This window comes from Anser anser (assembly GCF_964211835.1).
Source record: "Anser anser genome assembly, chromosome: 2".
Lineage (NCBI taxonomy): Eukaryota > Metazoa > Chordata > Aves > Anseriformes > Anatidae > Anser > Anser anser.
Window position 1 is genome coordinate 148040540 of NC_139721.1, and position 17868 is coordinate 148058407.

The 17868-nt window shown below is 37.9% G+C and overlaps 1 protein-coding gene across 11 annotated transcripts in view; it reads right to left on the bottom strand.

Annotated features, from left to right (window-relative positions):
* Positions 1–8398: 8398 nt before the first annotated feature.
* PARD3 (par-3 family cell polarity regulator) overlaps positions 8399–17868 on the bottom strand; it is a 448908-nt gene continuing 439438 nt past the window's right edge. For all 11 annotated transcript variants that reach the window (XM_083826068.1, XM_083826067.1, XM_083826066.1 and 8 more), the window contains 2 exons: positions 13335–13462; positions 8399–9855 (listed from right to left, as the gene is read on the bottom strand). In XM_083826068.1, coding sequence (XP_083682194.1) covers positions 9462–9855; positions 13335–13462 — 522 coding nt within the window. In that variant the 3' untranslated portion in view covers positions 8399–9461. The remainder of the gene's footprint in view (positions 9856–13334; positions 13463–17868) is intronic.

A 17868-nucleotide genomic window follows, 5' to 3' on the forward strand; every position in this document is an offset into this window, starting at 1 on the left:
AATATCACAGGCAGAAGAATTGCTGGAAAAAATGGTCAGGGATTTCTATTGTTCAATGTGCTTTTAGTTCTCTTTGCTGTAGCTCTTTTAATTAAAGGCTATTATTTTGGCATCAGGGTGCTCCAATTTTACCAGGAATCAGGACTCTAAATATACCATATATATTATAAAGACACACTCTAAAACATATTAGCTCAGTGGTTGCATCCTTAAATGCCTACAAGTTACAATATTTCAGAAAAATTGGGTTAAAAGGGTTCCAGAATTGAAGCCTAGTCAAAGGGAAACAGCAACAGAGCTTTATTTTACTGTCTGCTCTGACAGGTCACTGGATTTTGATTATGCAGTCAGATATGGTATTCATCCCCTTGATAATGAAAGGTGGGTGGCTGGCTGGAAAGAAAAGCCATGCAAGACGGCTTTTGGTCATTGTCTAAGCTATTTCTAGTAATCCTCCTTGCTGTCGAACTCATGTGTTCAGGAAGGATTTGGGCCTGTGGGGTAAATGGAATTGAAATCTCTCAAGAGGAAAAAAAATGATAAGGAAACAATGTGTACTTGCCAGCATTTTTAGGAGAAGATGTTTAACAAAAAGAGCAGTGTGTATTCTGTGTTAGATTACTGCACTGCTGGCTGTGTTGCTCCCATTGCTGCCTCACAACGCCAACTGAAGACAATAGAGGAACTGTTGCTGCTCCCCCAGCTCCTCGCTGAAACCTTACCAGCTGGATTTGAATACCACCGATCAAATGTCATAATAATGCAAATCACTCACCATTTAATAAATACACATGATATTTATAGGGAGATAAACCCTTAACCACATTTCATTTATGGTCTAGTGTGGACTAGAAGAACGCACGTGGTATAACCAGGAGATTGATCAGCTGCTCTGTAATGTACATTCTTTTTTTTTTTTTCTTCTTTCTTTTATTTCTTTTTCTGAGCGCCAAAGCAGTTTTTCATGTGCTCCTTCCCATGTTGAATACTGCATCCCAATCCTTCTGCAGTAGAGCAAGAATACACAGGATACCAGCTAATTCAGAAGAAATTTAACAGTTAGGTTAAATTAATGTTGTTGCAGCATCTTCTGCTGTGGCTATAGCAGCCTACTAATAGGAGTGCAAGGTAATACATTCAAGTAGCTTAATGTGGCTTTCTAAGAAAAACTATACAAAGAAACAAACAAAAACAGTCAAGCTTTTGAAAAAAAAAACTGCTTCTTCTTCTTCTCTCTGCCTCACCTCACCTCAGGGAGAGAAAAATCAGCTTCGATTATTTGTAGCCAACCACAGGACACCCCCCACCACCCCTGGCATGCAGAAGTACCGTTTGTTAGGGCCCAGTTCCCTGCCCTGCTTTCCTCCCACCCTCTGTGGGGAGGAAGGTATCCTGGCATTCACAGACTGATTTACCAGCTTTGAGTCAAAGCTTCTAAGCAGCAACTACAATGGGCTTGTCAGCACAGTGTGATGGGACAGAACCTTGTATCCAACCTCCCAGTAACAAACAAAACCACTACCTCAGTTGTCCACCTATGGACAAACATAGCTGATCTGGGCCAGTCTTCGAAAGCAAGCAAGACGTGAGCCAGCTAATGTACAAACAGTTCCCTGCACTCAGAAGCAGCAAATTTGTTTCAGACTCATGCTTGCTCCAGTCCCATGTCTTCAGCCTTCACTCACCACCTTTCTAAAGGGTCTGGTCCATTGGGTTGCGCTTGTTGTTTCATGGCAGGGGCGTAACATTGGGGCGTGTTTCCACCACAGCAGCATGGAGGTCTGTTTTTCCATTTGCATTTATCTGCCCAAATCTTCTCAATCAGTTTTACAGTTGTTTATCTCCAATCATGCTAGACTGTGACATTTAATATCTAATTTAATATCTAATACTCTTCCAACATTCCCACATTAATAAACACAAACAGTGAGCCCTCTCTCTGTTGTAATGATGATTTCTGGCATCGTTTAAAAGTGCATTATGCGAGTATTAAGAATTGGTACAGCTTCATGCAATGCTGGAATATATATCAGAAAACTAATTTACTTGAGTTGTAATGTTAGGATTATCCTTCTGCCTTTCATGACTGGTGCTTCATCTGGAGAATGTTTAATGTTTTCTTGTCAATGAGTGTTAACTCAAATGAATTATTCCAATCTGTTTACTTCATCCCTTTCTAACAAACCCAAATCATAATTAAAAAGGAAAAAAAAATGCAAACGGCATTGAAAAACTAGTATGACAATATTGTGTAGATTTTTCTACTTTTAAGTCCACATCAATAAGCAAATTAGCAATAGACGAACTCTCAATGGGAGACCAACAGATGAAATTACTGTAGAACAGAGTCTTGGACAAATTTTTTTCTTTGCCCATGTAATTGCATCCAGCCATCCTTGTGTGAAATCCCCCATCAGATTACAGGGTTTGTTGTATGTAAATTGAAGACTAAATGCTTGGTAACACCTTTCAGCTCTGCAATGCTGGAAATGAATTTTTTAATAGGAAATTAGATTAGCAATATTTTAGTCAACAAAAATGTGGAAAAATTCTGCATAAAGATGAGAAAATTATTCATGCATACTGACTTTAAAAAACAAGAATGAACAATTGTAAAATTCCGTATGCTACTATTTGCAAAAATTGTGTGAGCTATTTTTTAAATAAAGAAGGGGATATTAAAACACAAATTATTTCGCAGTCATAATGTAAATATTCTACCTTGTTGGATGAAGTATTAACTGAGCTTATGGGAAGCAACAGGTTGTGTAATTTAGTGGCTTCTGTTTTAATATGATTTTATACAGTTCTCAGAGTAAGGAACAATGTGGGTGAAATTACAATGAACTTGGTCCAGATTATAAAACAGATTTTTGCAGGCACTAAAACTAGACATTGCCATTTCCAGTCCTTATTACGCTGCAGTTGATTGGATTAACCCTTGTTGAGTTTTGGAACCTAAAGAGAAAAAAGATTTCTTAGACTTAAATCTTCCTTAGCAAATGGCAAAGTCGTTTCTGTAGCATAAATTTCCCTTCCTTTACAGCCTATAGTTACCCACAAAATGACTGATTGGGTATTAATAAATTTTCTTTAATATTATTTATAAACACTTTTTTATTAAAATGGTTCTTGCAGTTTGTGTTGGACGACAGAGCAGAGCCTGAATGTACCATACACTGAGAAAATTGAAGTTGTGCGTCATGGACAGGAACCAACAGATGGTTGGCAGAATGAAACAAAATGTACTTCATCATTAGACATGAAGTTTTAGGCAAGACATTCCTGCTCCTAAGAGCCCACTGGCTTTTAATAACCTGGCTACAGCTGAAGTATTACGAAGCTTTGCACTTGCCCCTAAGGAAGATATAAAATCTGATGCATACCCTGAATGGGGTCTCTGTCTTTAGCAAGTTCTAAGTGGGAATAAGAATTACATCAGTGGAGCAATGAAAACTAATGTCTTCTCCAGCTTGCTGAACACTAAGGCGATAACTGTTCTGAGATCCTGGCAAAAGGCTGCAGCTCCTTGAAATCTCTTTAAATTACTATAGATAATTCTTCAGTTTCAAACAGTGACCACAGGAATGTTTCCTAATCCCAAGAGGAAGACATCTCTCTCTCTCCCTCCCCCTACAAAACCTGTAAAAGCGTAGCACCCTCAGTTAAATGGAGAGACCTGATGAACTCATTTTAACTGAGAAGGTAGCAGTTCCCAAGCTATGACTGGTTCCAGCATTGTGCTCTGTATTTTCAAATGAGACTATCACTAGGACTAGGAATACATCTAGAATGGGACAGTCTACCATGCAACACCTATTGCAAACATATATACAAACTAATGTTAGACAAAGCTCCTTTCATGCTAAAAACAAACATTTACTAGCTGTTACTGCCAAGGACAATATTCTGTTATACATAGGATAAAAACAAAGCACAGCCCCCAATCCTAAGAGGTGACAATCTCTACTCACCCCAGGGAAACCCACAGACAAGGAGGTTTAGTAAATCTTTCTACTTGTTGCATTGTTAATTCATATTGTACAAGTAACACAGCAGAGTGAATCTCTAGGAAGGGCATGAGTTTTGTGATGAGGTTACTGTCAGATAGTTTCTCCTTTTCTGTGCCTTTGGGGCACAAAGAAAAAGAAGGCAAGAAACCACCAGTGGCTGTGCTGGTGACAGTTGATGGTGAAAGCGGAGCAGAGATCTCTCGTGCTCACATTTTAATCCTCTTCCTCACCCTTCATTTCTTTTCCTATTTTCCTAACACAAACAAAGATTACTTAAACAAACAAACAAGCAGATTAAAATCAGACTACCAAAGCTATTATCACCCACGGCTGCCACCCCTCCTTCTCTGACAGATGTCACTGCAGTTTTTAGCTCAGTGCATGAAGGTAAGCCCATTCCTGTCTGGCTGCTGTAAAATGTGCAGCTGGAAATGGCATTTCAGGAGCTAATTTACAAGGTAAGAGGGTTCTGGTGTCCTTTAGATTGGCACAAGCAGCTTCCTTTTCCAGCCCTCTGTCTTTAAACCAGTCAAGTCTGAACCCTGAAACCATCAGCCATTCAGACAGACTTTGATAGTTCTAAGGAATTATTTTTTTCACAGTAGATGTACTGGGCATAAATATTTTCAAAACTTTCCTTAACTTTTTTTTTTTTTCCTCCAAAGCTCCTGGGCTTGATGCTTTTCTTCATCTCATTCAGACAGTACTCTGTATGGTCCCTGCAAGTGCCTGGAAGTGTGCACTGCACATGGAATAGCAATGAGAGCCATATTCTTTAGTTTGTTTCTGTGTAATCCCAGCTCAAGCTTCCAGTCTCAATTTTTAAAATGTGATTAAAGTGTAAATTACAAAAGATAACACTACTCTTGAGGACAGAAAATATTAAGATAAGTTCGCAGTGCTGGGAGAAATATCAATCACTGCAAGAAGCAGCTCAGGATATGAATGAATTCCACACCAATTGGAGAAACAAATAAAAGCAACAGAGTTAATCAGCAGATGTAAAAGAGAGTGTGATAGTGATACAAAATAGAAAATATGTACGAGAGGGCATGAAACAATAACCATGTGCATCAAATCATCGTCTTGGTTTCTGCACAGATGGAAAGAGCTCTGAAGAAATGCTACAAGATACTTGAAGAGAGTTTCAAGCTGGACATGAATTATAGGCAAATGAATCCAATCTGTGCCTCTCTCACTCTCCCGCATGTACACACACATGCACACAACCCACTTGCACGAAGTCAGTTCCCCATCCTGGATTTCTGACCCTTGCTCTTCCTCTGCCAAGTCAGGGCTAACCTTTATAGTAGGTCTGGATGGCCAGGGTGTGGTAGCACAACAGCAGCACAAGGAACAGATGAGTTTTTTTCTACATTTGCATTCCTGATAGATTCCTCACAACTCCTGTGAACCAGACTGAGGACTCAAGAGAGAAGATGTAGAAACAGTCAGGCAGAGCAAATAGAATTAGGAAATATTTTGAAAATAGACTTGCAAGCCAGGACCAGCAATAGCCAAATTCACTTTAAGTCTCAACAACGCAAGTTCAAAGGTTTGAATTACTCAAGAATATCCTGTGTTTAGCCAACACTGCTAATCTGGCGCATCTCTTCTTTGTCTGGCCAATGTTTCTTCCTTTCCTTTCTCAACATACCCAGCACAGAGAAATGTAATGTTACAGACACTCATAAACAGCTTGAATGTGAGCAAAACATCAGCACAGCTTTGAAAGACAGGCCATACATCCACAATCATGTTGGGTTTAAACTTTGTTTTGTTGTTCTTCCCACTGTTTGCCAGAAATAAATGGCAATTGTACTTTCCGACCATGTTCAGCTGGGCTCTATGCCATTTTTGCTGTTTTTGATGGCAGAGTTCTCCAAGACTTATATTAAAATATCTGGCCCATGCAATAACTCACTAAGGCTGCAGTCTTGTTTCCAAGGAGGCCCTGTAACAAGAAGGGAAGTAGGCTTTTTTAGAAAGGCAGCAGTCTTCTACATGAATAATTTTAAACTTTCCCATGGAATTTCAATAGCATTAACAAATTATTTTGATAAAATACCAGCAGGCTTTGTGGATGGATTTTTTAGGGTTTCAGGAGAGAAAAATGTGCAAGCTCTACACCCACTCCTCGATGTTGTAAGCTCTCTTACAGTCTGTCCTGTGACCATTCTTAAACACGCTAATGTCACAGAGTTAATTTCATAATGGTAATACGTCCACAAACAAATTACTGCAGTAATGCAGTTAGCTCAATTAACTTTTGGATCTATTCACTATGCAGAACTAAAGGTCATTTTCTATTAAAACATCTCCCTCCCACTTCCTTATCGCCCTTTGCAACTTATGGGAGTTAATATTAGAAATCCTGTCTACGCTATGTCAGGAGGAAGACAGGATGACGAAGCCAGAAAAAGACCTTATTCTTTGCTAACATAACACAGACATGGCCCAAAGAGAACATCTGCCTTCTTTCATGAACACATCTAATTATGGCAAATTGTTAACACCTTGAAGAGGAGTTTCATACAAGGGTAAACTTTAACATATGCCATCCTCACACGTAAAACATCCCATACTTCGTACTTTTTCAAACACATGCCCTTTTTCCAACAACAGTTTATCAAAGACCTTATTTTGAAAAGGACTTCAACCTGTTTTCCTTTCCTGTGGATGCATTTTTTAGTGCTTGCAATTATTTGCCTGTCCAAATAATTCCATAGAAGCATCAAGCTATGGAATACTAGGAGCAGAGACAGGAGATGAGACAGCAAGGCCTGGAAAACTGCAAATAGCATCATTTTCTCTCTCTCAACTGCAGGTCACTGCAGTTTAGGTCTTTTGCAAAATCATGCCTTTGGTTTATTTGGGCACCAAAAGCTGCCTGTCCACCTTGCGTCTCCTGCTACTCTTCCCCTTGAGATCCCACACTAAAGTCACAGTGAATAATTTGACACTATTATTGCCATGGCAACAGCCTGATGTCATGCATATACAGAATTATGATTGACATGCCTGCAGTATCCAACAAAAGGAGAAATGAAGGGAAGAGGGAGAAAATCTCCCTCCACAGCTTCAATACTAATGGGGAAAACAGAGTATCACTACTGGCACTGTAAATATCACTTTATTCATAAATCTGCCCTCTCCCATTGTCAACATTCCTGTTAAGGCCTCACATCAGAGCTCAAAATACACACTGGGTACCAAAGGGGCTTCCTCCCACGTGACCAGTTTTGGTCAGAGCACAGAGGGTGCCCATATCCTGATGGCACTCTCCTCAGGGAGAGCATTCCACGCAACAGACTGGAAAGAGTTTTGCCACAGAGTTTTGTCTTAAAAATGTACCTTTCAAATGTCACAGTATGACCTGAAATAACATACGACACTAAACTGAGCATTTTTTCCCTCTGAGGATATTCTTCAGGTGTTCATCTGGGCTGTGAATCTTTTTTTTTTTTTTTCTTTTTTTTTTGCCTATGTTTATAAGCACTCACACAAAGACACACGCAAACCATTAGGAATAGGATAAAATAACATCTGTTAAGGGTTTTTTAAACTCAATGTCTGCAGCAGTTCTCCTAAGGGTCTACAGTCAATACCAAGACGAGAATGGAAACAGCCTTTTATTCTAAATTTCATATGTACACGGAAAGCTGTTTTACACAGTTCTGGAAATTCTGTGTAAAAGAGCTATTGTCATCCAATGTCACTGTGCTTACATTAGTAACAACTTTTAAACATGGAGTACATTATTAACAACAAAAACCATTAACAAACAGGCATAAAAGACACAGATATGTGTACTGATATTTCACATATATTCTAGAAACAAGTTGGCGCAAAAATAAAATGTGCCAGTAAAAAAAAATAGGCATTTTTAAAATCACGCAATACATGATTTTTCTTTCTTGCTTTCATTCTTTCCTTTTTGTACATGATAAGCTGAGATCCATTCTCAAGCCTTTTCACATCAGGATTTGCAGGCACTTCAACAACCCAGCTATATTTTTACAATACACGAAGTTCAGACCAACAAACATAAAAACAGCTGTTGCAAAAGAAACTCTCATATCCCATATGCACATTCAAATATTACTCACTGCTAGAGCAATCTTTTTCATTTTAGTTATTTTTGGATACTGACATGTTTTCAGGATGATGTGTAACAGTTTGTCTCCACTTATGTCTCATTCATGTACTTAAAGGTTTATTTTTAATGTAGCTTCACGATGCAACAGTACAGTATATGGAAGCACAAGGCAATTGTTCACAAAGCTTCACAAATTGTAAAAAGAATAAATTGTTTTCTTTTTCTTTTCTTTTTTTTGTTTTAATCCAAAGAAAACTAACTTTCTTTCTTTTTCTTTTTCTCTTTCTTTTCTTTTCTTTTCTTTCTTTCTTTCTTTCTTTCTTTCTTTCTTTCTTTCTTTCTTTCTTTCTTTCTTTCTTTCTTTCTTTCTTTTTCTTTCTTTCACTCTTTTTTTAAGTTATCTCCCCAAACTATGACAACTCTGTGTCGGATGACCACGGGATGACTCCCTCCTGAGTTCTCTTCCTAGACACAGTTGTCATATGACCACATGAATTTAGAAGTAAAGTCAAACAGAAACCACTTGTTTGTTTGTTCTTAAGTCTCCATATTTAATGAAATAATGGAATATGCTTATTAAGGGTTTGGTTGTGACCGTATAAATAATCTCTCTCAAGTTGTTTCATTCATAATGGACTATGTCTTAAGATATAAGGCGATTGTAACAGGATCCTCAGGATAACTGAGAGCCTAATATTGTTTTCCTCATGAATCAGGATAAGGGCTTTTTTAATAATCTCAGAGTGGGGAGAGACAGAAAAAGAGTGCATATGTGCATAACAGGTGAGGGATAGTTTTTCAGCATATAGAGACTTCAATATTGATCAACAAAGACTGGTAATGACTCCACCATAAAACATCCTAGGACTGGATACTGAGTAGAGCTGAGCCTTATCCACTCAAGAGTGATATGCAACCCCCCTCCTGACCCGAGAGAAATAAAAAAAGGGCATGTTAATGCTTTGTTCAACCTCAAATTCATTAATTTTATGCCACAAAGGTGCATGTTGGTGTAAGAAGTCACTGCAAAGTAAAACACATTACAACAAATCCTAGTAATAAGCCATTGACAACTACTGAACTGGGCTACAGGGCTTGGTAAGCAGGGGCTGCATTGCTCACTTCCGCTATGATTGTCAAATGGTGGAAAATCCTTCCATGAATCGAACACTTGAGAAAGAATGGCAAAGACATAAGGCCCACCAACTCTTTGCCCCTATTGTTAAAGGCACTGAAACAGACAACGGATATATTCCTTAGTACCATCAATTTAAAAAGTTTTCAAAATATAAGTCTTTATATGAAAATGTTCCTTATTGCATGATGAGTTGATCTTCATTTTCTTTACCTCAAGAATAAAATGGTCTTCCCTTTTCTGGTGTTTGTAATCTGTTCAGCCTGGCTACCTGAGATGGTGAAGGTGGTACATCTTGCCTGAAAGGACCTTTAGGCGGGGTATAATTAGGGTCCTGAATTTTCTTATATGAGTCATAGTTGCTAGGTCCTTCAGAGGAAGTTTTTTTTTTCAGTTGTTGTTCTTTCCTTCTCTGCTCTTGACGGAGCAGTTCTTGTGTTTCCAGCATCACCCTGGCATTGAAGCCATGTCCCCCCATATAGCCATTCCTTGATCCCTGGTAGCTGGAATATCTGGGATTTTCCTTTGCAGTCTGGAACCCTTCACCAGGAGAATAGCTCTGCTCCCAGGAGTCTTGAGATACAGAACTGGCATTTTTTCTGCTTTGCCTGGGGAAAAAAAAAAAAAAATAAGACAAATGTTCTGGTACCCAATTAATGTTATTGACAACAATCCCTAGAAAGAAGGGTGTAGAAAGAAGGGTGCTAGAAGGGTGCTTCTGCAAAGCCAGCAGGCTTCCCCAACTACAGAATTCTCAAGAAGCCTTGTTTTCTTCTGCCCAAAAGAGGTATCTTATCTCTTTTGCTGGGATAATTTTTCCTAGAGAGTTGAGCTATGTTTCCAGGACTCTCCAGCAGTAATATGTTGTGAATGCCCATACAGTACTGCAACTATTATCATGTTCCCAAGAGAAAAGTGCAACAACTCAGCTGCGGACTAGGAAAGACCATATACAATGCTGTGCTTCCTAAGAAACCAGATAGCAGCCAGCACTTGTAGTCACTCATGAAAGATTTGAATCTAGACTCATACTTGATTAAAAATGCAAGAAGCAGATCTTTAAAACATTTGCTCTAACACTGCACAAGTCAGAAGATAAAGCACATTATTGATAGGTAGTTACACGGATGAGCGTTTCTTCTTCACAGTTCTAGAATGAAGGAATTTTGTGCTATCAGGACTGTTTTCCACTTTGCTGTGGATAAGTGCATAAGAGAAAAGGCAGATAGAACGTTGGTTTTTTTTTTTTTTTTTTTTTTTTTTTTTTACCTCCATCATGATGGGGGCAGATAAATAAATCAAATACATAGAGGAATTACAAATTCTTATCTCTTTTCACAATAAATCACTACTTTTTTTTAAAGACAGATTATGGCTTTGAAATAGCTTTAATTTACTATGAAGCTGCTAGATACTTTTATGAATTTAAAATAAGACTGGTGATGATAAAATAAAACAATTTTGTGTTGCAGCAGAAGAGGTACCCACTTTGAGATTCACATTGGTGTATGAGAATCAAGCAGTAAAACAAAATATATTGCGACATTAATCAATAAGAAAATCATTTAGTTGTGTATATATGGCTTGGTTTTACATGTCAACACACATGACTCAGTGTGGTTTCTTCCAATGAATATGCAGTGGAGAGACGGTGACCTGGAAAATTTCACTGCCATTAGTAAAAGTAAGAACACTTGCTGACGTTTTTGCAATATTCCTTCCATGCATATAACTTGAAAATGACCATATCCACCTTTTTTTGTAATGTATTTTGAGACCTCTGGATGAAAACTGTTATTCAGGATGAATGTAAATTATTACAGCATAAATTATAACATAATGTAAATTCTTATGCAAATTTTTATAGCTGTTCTTGGTATTAACATATCCAACTCTGCCAAAGAAACAATGTTTTTGAGCCATGTTTTATCACTCCCTGGAACAAGAGGAAATTGAATGAACCTCTGTAGGCTACGAAACTGTCAGGTTTCTGATCTAGAGCAAGATAAATTTTAAGTACTACAAAATTAACTTGGAGTTAAACATTGCTTTTACAGTTTCACATGGGACAAGATGATGACTAGTTGAACTGATTTAATTTACTGACTGTTTTCTGGTACTTGTTCAAAATAATTTGGCCCACTTTCATTGTCTTTCTGGGAAGATTCCTTAAAATTGACTAAAGAGTATATTTGCCTCCAGTACTGATGATTTAAAAGTACAAAGGAAAAAAAATAGAGGCTCCTAGAGACTATACAAGATGAAAAGCAACAAAGCTCCAGAATTAATCAACCGCACAAACTATAAGCATTACAAAGTCATAGTTGCAACATTAACCTTGGGACCTAAGTTTCAGAGTAAGATTAAGATTTCTTTACAGATTGGTCCTAGAGTTACAAACAGTTTGTAAAGCTGGAGAAACAGATGTCCCAGCTTGTTATAGAAGTATCGTGGTATTCACAGAACTCAACTTTAGCCCAACATCCTAAAATTCTGTCTGCTCCCAGTGCAGCTGAGTGCTGCGCTGCACTCCCAGAGTGCTCAATCACAATCATTAAAAAATCATTAATTACTTAGTAATATGCATTGTTACCAGCTGGCTAGTCATTTCTGATGTTGAAAACCACATTGAGTGAAGTTCTCACTCACTCATTTCAAAACAAGCGTTTCTATGGCCCAAAGAATAATTTTTCAGATTTCTTGTAGATGAATTTTCTCCTTACAGTTACGAATTTCTACCACTGGAACAGCACTGAAACTGAATTCTACCTTTTAAATGTTACCAGTGATTGAGCAGAACAGGGGAAGCAAATTTTACAAATCATAGTTTTCAAACTAAAAATAATCCCCACCCCCCCAACTTAACTTAAAAACAACACTAGCATTCATGTTTTCCTACTTAATCTATTGATGAAACTAGTAACACTGAAAGAGAATTTATCAAGATAACAAACATGGCATTTATACATGTAATCACTTCAGAAGTAAGGTAGAAGTAAAAAGCAAAGGAAATATAAGGACTTTCAAAATAACAAACCAACACTCTTTCTAAGAAAACACAATAACTTTACATTTTCCTTTCTCACCTTCTTCCAAACTTAACAGACAAATTTTACACTGAAAGGTGCTATAGCATGTGAAAATTTGAGAGATCTGTTTTATTTTCAAAGAAGTTGGTAAGATAAGAGTTCATGGTAGATAACGTTGATCATGAAGCTACTATTTGTTTCAGTAAAATAGCTATGATGTAATTGCTAAAATACCAGTTGTTAAAAACCAGGAAATTTGACACCAACCTCCGGAGTAAAGGATTCTCCATTCAGCTACTGCCACTGATATTTGAAAATGTAAATACTATTTGCATATTGCTAAACTATGATAGTTATCTGATTTACAATATCAGTTGGGTAAATATTTAATAATTCTGGTAGATAAATATCAAGTAAAAGACTTCTTACCCAATCAGCTAATTTAAAAAAACTAAGAATTTTTAAATAATTTTTTTTAGACAAAAAGTGTATCAATTTTCAGCATTCCATTGCTAATAATCCAGTAACTTAGAAGAAAAGTATATACTGGAGGCTCTTGGTTTTTTTGGATAGTTCCATTTTCTATGTTCAAGGTCTTGAGATTACTTTTTTCCTTTTAATTTTTGCTTTGTATCAGCATCACAAAGAGAATTTCTACCCAGTAAGGAATTATGTGACAGAAAAAAAAAGAAAAAAGAAAAAAAAAGTTTGACCTGTCAAAAGGGGGCAACCCATGTCATGCTCAGGAGATTTTTGTAATTGCAGAAAATGAAACTGTATGGTGTCCCACAAAGAATATCTTTGTTTTAACGTCTTAATTCTATTGGGTGCTGAGTGACATCAAATCCCACTGAAATCAGCTCTGAAGTAATTCTACTAAAATAAACAGCTACCACATGCTCTCACTTAAGAAATTTTATGCCTCTTCCACACTGAATACATTCCACCTTATATCAACGCTAAACAAAAGTGCCTGCACTAAGCACACCATTTTCCTTCTACAAACGAAATTAGCTCCAGGCTCATATACACTGAATAGCTTCAGACAGTTGCCATACCTGGGTAATGAGCTGTACTGTCGCTGAGCTTGCTGGAAACTCTCTCTTTCTTCTTGTCGCTGCCGCTGCATTTGAACCTCTACTGATACTGAGTGTCTGCCACTCTGCGAGTATGTCTTGGAGCTTGGCTATAAAATGAAAACAAAAATGTCTTAAACAAAGCAGAAAAATACCCACAAAAGAGCTATCATTTAAATTGCTATTACACAGTCATATTTGTACCAACATGTGGTTCAAGTAGCTCATTCATAACAATTATGTTAAACTCAGATCCATCACTCTGCGTCCTGTGCTACAGATTCTGTTTCTGACCTACCAATTATAGAATCATAGAATCATTAAGGTTGGAAAAGACCTCCAAGATCATCTGGTCCAACTATCCCCCTACCACCAATATTACCCACTAAACCATGTCCCTAAGCACCAGGTCCAACCTTTCCTCCTTAAACACCCCCAGAGACAGTGATGCCTCCACCTTCCTGGGCAACCCATTCTAATGCCTAACCACTCTTTCTGAGAAGAAATTTCTCCTAATTTCCAAACTGAACCTCCCCTGGTGCAACTTGAGGCCATTCCCTCTTGTTCTATTGCTAGTTATCTGTGAGAGGAGGCCAACACCCAGCTCCCTACAACTTCTTTTCATGTAACTGTAGAAAACAAGCTCTTCTACAGACTAAGATGATACAACTACTATGAGATGTATCAGAAAAATATTTGTCCAGAATGGGTTGTGCTCTCATAGTAATACTGAAATTTAAATGAAGTCAGTGGAAGAGATCTTTAGACACCATAAGCTAACCTAGCCATGCTAATGCTAACTTTTACACCCTACTGAGGACCTGAGGGAGTAGGGAGCAATGTTCTCAATTCTCAAGCAATGTTGTTCCTCAGCAGAGCCATCCTATTTCGCTGTTGGTCCAGGCATACACCACTTATTTTTCTGAGACAGGGAAACGGTTACTGGTTTGATATGTTCAAATAGACACATTTAGCAAGTCTGTTGTGGACAACAGGGAATCCTCTGCCACAGAGAAGAATTTAGATAACATCTTAGTAAGGTGGCCATTTGAAATTTTGGGGACAATGCCAAGAGCACATGAAAATGGATGGCCATTCTGGGAATGCGTAGCATTACCAGTCAAAATCAGGCAGGATGGCTGGATTCAAACTTGGGATATGAAAAAAGGTTTACTTTTGTGAATATTTCACTTTTCATGTTACTATATTATTAATATTTTTGAACTCTAGTTGCAAAACAGGGTGCCGCAAAAGCCATAGAATGATTTTCTGATCACTGGGAGGTTAAGGAGTGCAGCCACTTGACTGAGCCCTGGACTGACACAGCTTGTCTTGGATCTGCTTTTGTTAAAGCACATTTTACTTTCTGATCTGTGCATTCCCTCACACATTCCCTCATAATGAACTCCCCCCCGCAACCCTTATAATTTCAGCAGCGAAAAGATATTATAATGGCTGACAAACATCTGAAAGATAAAAGGCTTTTCAAATTCTTCTTACACTGAAGACAAGTTTTAGAAACCAGAAATTGTCATTTGTGACATAAACATCTCCTTTGTCTTATTATAGAGTCAAGTACTTGCAGATAGCCAGAAACACAACAAAGCTGAAACAACTGTGCAACTTTTAGAAACTTCATCTTCATTAACATTTCAGAACATCGATCTCAGCTCAGAAGTTAACAGCTACAATTTGGTGAACAACTGCTTTTCCCTTTAGCTGAAGATTATTGTGTAAAAGTATCAGAATGTGAAAGCATAAACTATAAGTAACTTGTTTAAGAGAATCCTTAATGCAACAGTGATGTCCACTTCAGATCAGATTCACTCTGTAAAAGCCTCAGCAAAACAGTACTTCTAATGAAAAATGTTTTAGGAATGGTATGATGAGGCAACAAGTTCAGAAAACAGAATTGTGTCAGCCTTGTGGGAAATTTCCTGAGAGATGAATAAGCTGTACATATGTATGTCCAAACCAACAACCCCCATAGAGATTTCCTACTATATTAAATAAGGGCAACCCATATGGAGCAGCATTTCAGTTATTGCATATGTCAACATTTCTAACTTTCTTGACTTTATTGAGTGTCTTCTGACATTTGGTATTTTATTGAAGGGCTCAGCTATGGAAGCAAGTGATTACCTGAAAATTACAAGATTTATTTGTGAATTCTCTCCAGTGTGGTTATAAGCAGCTTACAGAGAACCATGGGGAAACTTAGAAGTTCCCATCTCAACATCTCCATAAGGAATACAAGCATTTAAATTAAGATTTTAGAGCCAATCTCATCATTTCACTGGTTCCATTTCAACAATGTTGGAATGTTTGCATATAGCTGGAAAGCTGCATCTATGTCAGATGTGAGAAAATAGTTACCACAAACAAGACATGAAATCATAATCGCTGCTCTTTATTTGAAAACAGTTTCACTTGCCTCAGTTCACCGTAAATATAACAGAAAAGGATTTTACAGTACAGTGAATGGTTAAGTTATCAAACAGGTGGAACTAGAATTGAGCTGCTACTCAGTTTAGGTTTATGCAAGACATTAAATTGCATGATATAGAAGGTATGGATGCAAGTAAGAGCCGAAGTTGCCACGAAAGCCTTTACTAAGGAAACAGAGGCTTTGAAAGCACTACTGGACTATGAATGGACTAAGACCAAAACTTAGCTTCAGAGAGATTTTGTTTTAATGCACATAGGAACTAATGGTTAAACAGAGACAGGGGCTTCCACGCCTGCCTCCCCTCAGTAGCACCTGCCCAGAACCACTGTCTCGGAGGATAAAGGTCTTGAATCTCAGCCGCTCACAAAGAAGTTCATCTAACCACAGAATCACAGAATATCCTGCGTCGGAAGCGACCCACAGGGATCATCGAGGTCCACTCCTGGCTCTACATAGGACCACCCAAAAACCAAACCGTATGTCTGAAAGCAGTGTCCAAATGCTTCTTGAACTCTGGCAGCTCAGTGCTGTGACCACTGCCCTGGGGAGCCTGTTCCAGTGACCGACCCCCCCCTCTTGGTGAAGAAGCTTTTTCCCCTGTCACAGGGACAAGATTTACAATTTGATGGGTCTAAATGGAAGCATCTAAAATCAATTAACTGATTTTCTGAAGGTACGAGTACCTGTATGCCCTGTCTGCAATACTTAGCTAACATGAAAAGTAAGATACTTATCGAGTACTTGTTGGATACTTATTGAGTCTACATGTTGTCCATATCAGCAGTATGCTGTTCATATAATCAATTCTGCTGCCTGATTTCAGGCCTCCAAAACTATGGCAATGAGACATAAAAACATTCCCTCTATACATCATCACATGTTCTATAATATAGCCTGTATACACATAGGCACATTCAGTCATCTTATCAGTGAAAAGGCATTTCTTTAAAATCTTTTCATTAAAAATCTCAGTGATACCATAGTGAATACCCTTGATATATGATTATGATAATATAAAAATGTAACATATTTATTTTTGGTCCCTTAACTTGTTCAGAAAAAATGAAAATCCCTGTACAGTGATTTATCTTTTCAATAAGCTTTTGATTAAAGTATATGAAATAAAAATATTTAAATAATTACTAACCTTAATATGCAAAATCTAATTAGTATGTTTTACCAACATATACGTAAACAGTGTTACAATATATATCACAAATCCGTCTATATACACGCACACCCCATTTATGTCAGCACAAAATGGAGGTAATTAAAAATAAGTTGAGACATTTGCACATCTTTCAACAGCAACAACAACAAAAAACATGCATAAGGAATACAACAAAATAATTTTAACACTGATATCAACTGGGTGACACAAGGCTAAGCACAATTATAACAACTTGAAACCATCCAAGAAACCTGGCAACAGCTCTGTCTTCACAGTGCAGATTGATAAGAACTCTGGCCTTGTTTGCAATGAGATGTATGACAAGCATTGACCTTTTAAATCAGGATGCAGTCAAGGCCACAATAACAACCAAGGCTGCATTATACAAATAAATGTATGTTCATGTCTTCCACAATACCTTTAAGTGACAATGATAGTTATTGCATTCAGCATTGTTAAGCAATACTCAGCTTGTAAAACCGTGTTTTGAGATACATGAAATTAGACAGCTCTCTTCTCAAAGAGACATTAATTTAAAACTAGAGATGTGAAGTTAGAAGTTTCTGCAGATATCTCATTGTATCCAAACAATATATATTTTTTTCATTTTGAACAGAATGTACCCATGTCTCATGTTGCACTGACCACTCTCATAAGTTAAGGAGAGCATGTTTTGGAGAGGAGAGGAGAGGAGAGGAGAGGAGAGGAGAGGAGAGGAGAGGAGAGGAGAGGAGAGGAGAGGAGAGGAGAGGAGAGGAGAGGAGAGGAGAGGAGAGGAGAGGAGAGGAGAGGAGAGGAGAGGAGAGGAGAGGAGAGGGAAGGGAAAGGGAAGGGAAGGGAAGGGAAGGGAAGGGAAGGGAAGGGAAGGGAAGGGAAGGGAAGGGAAGGGAAGGGAA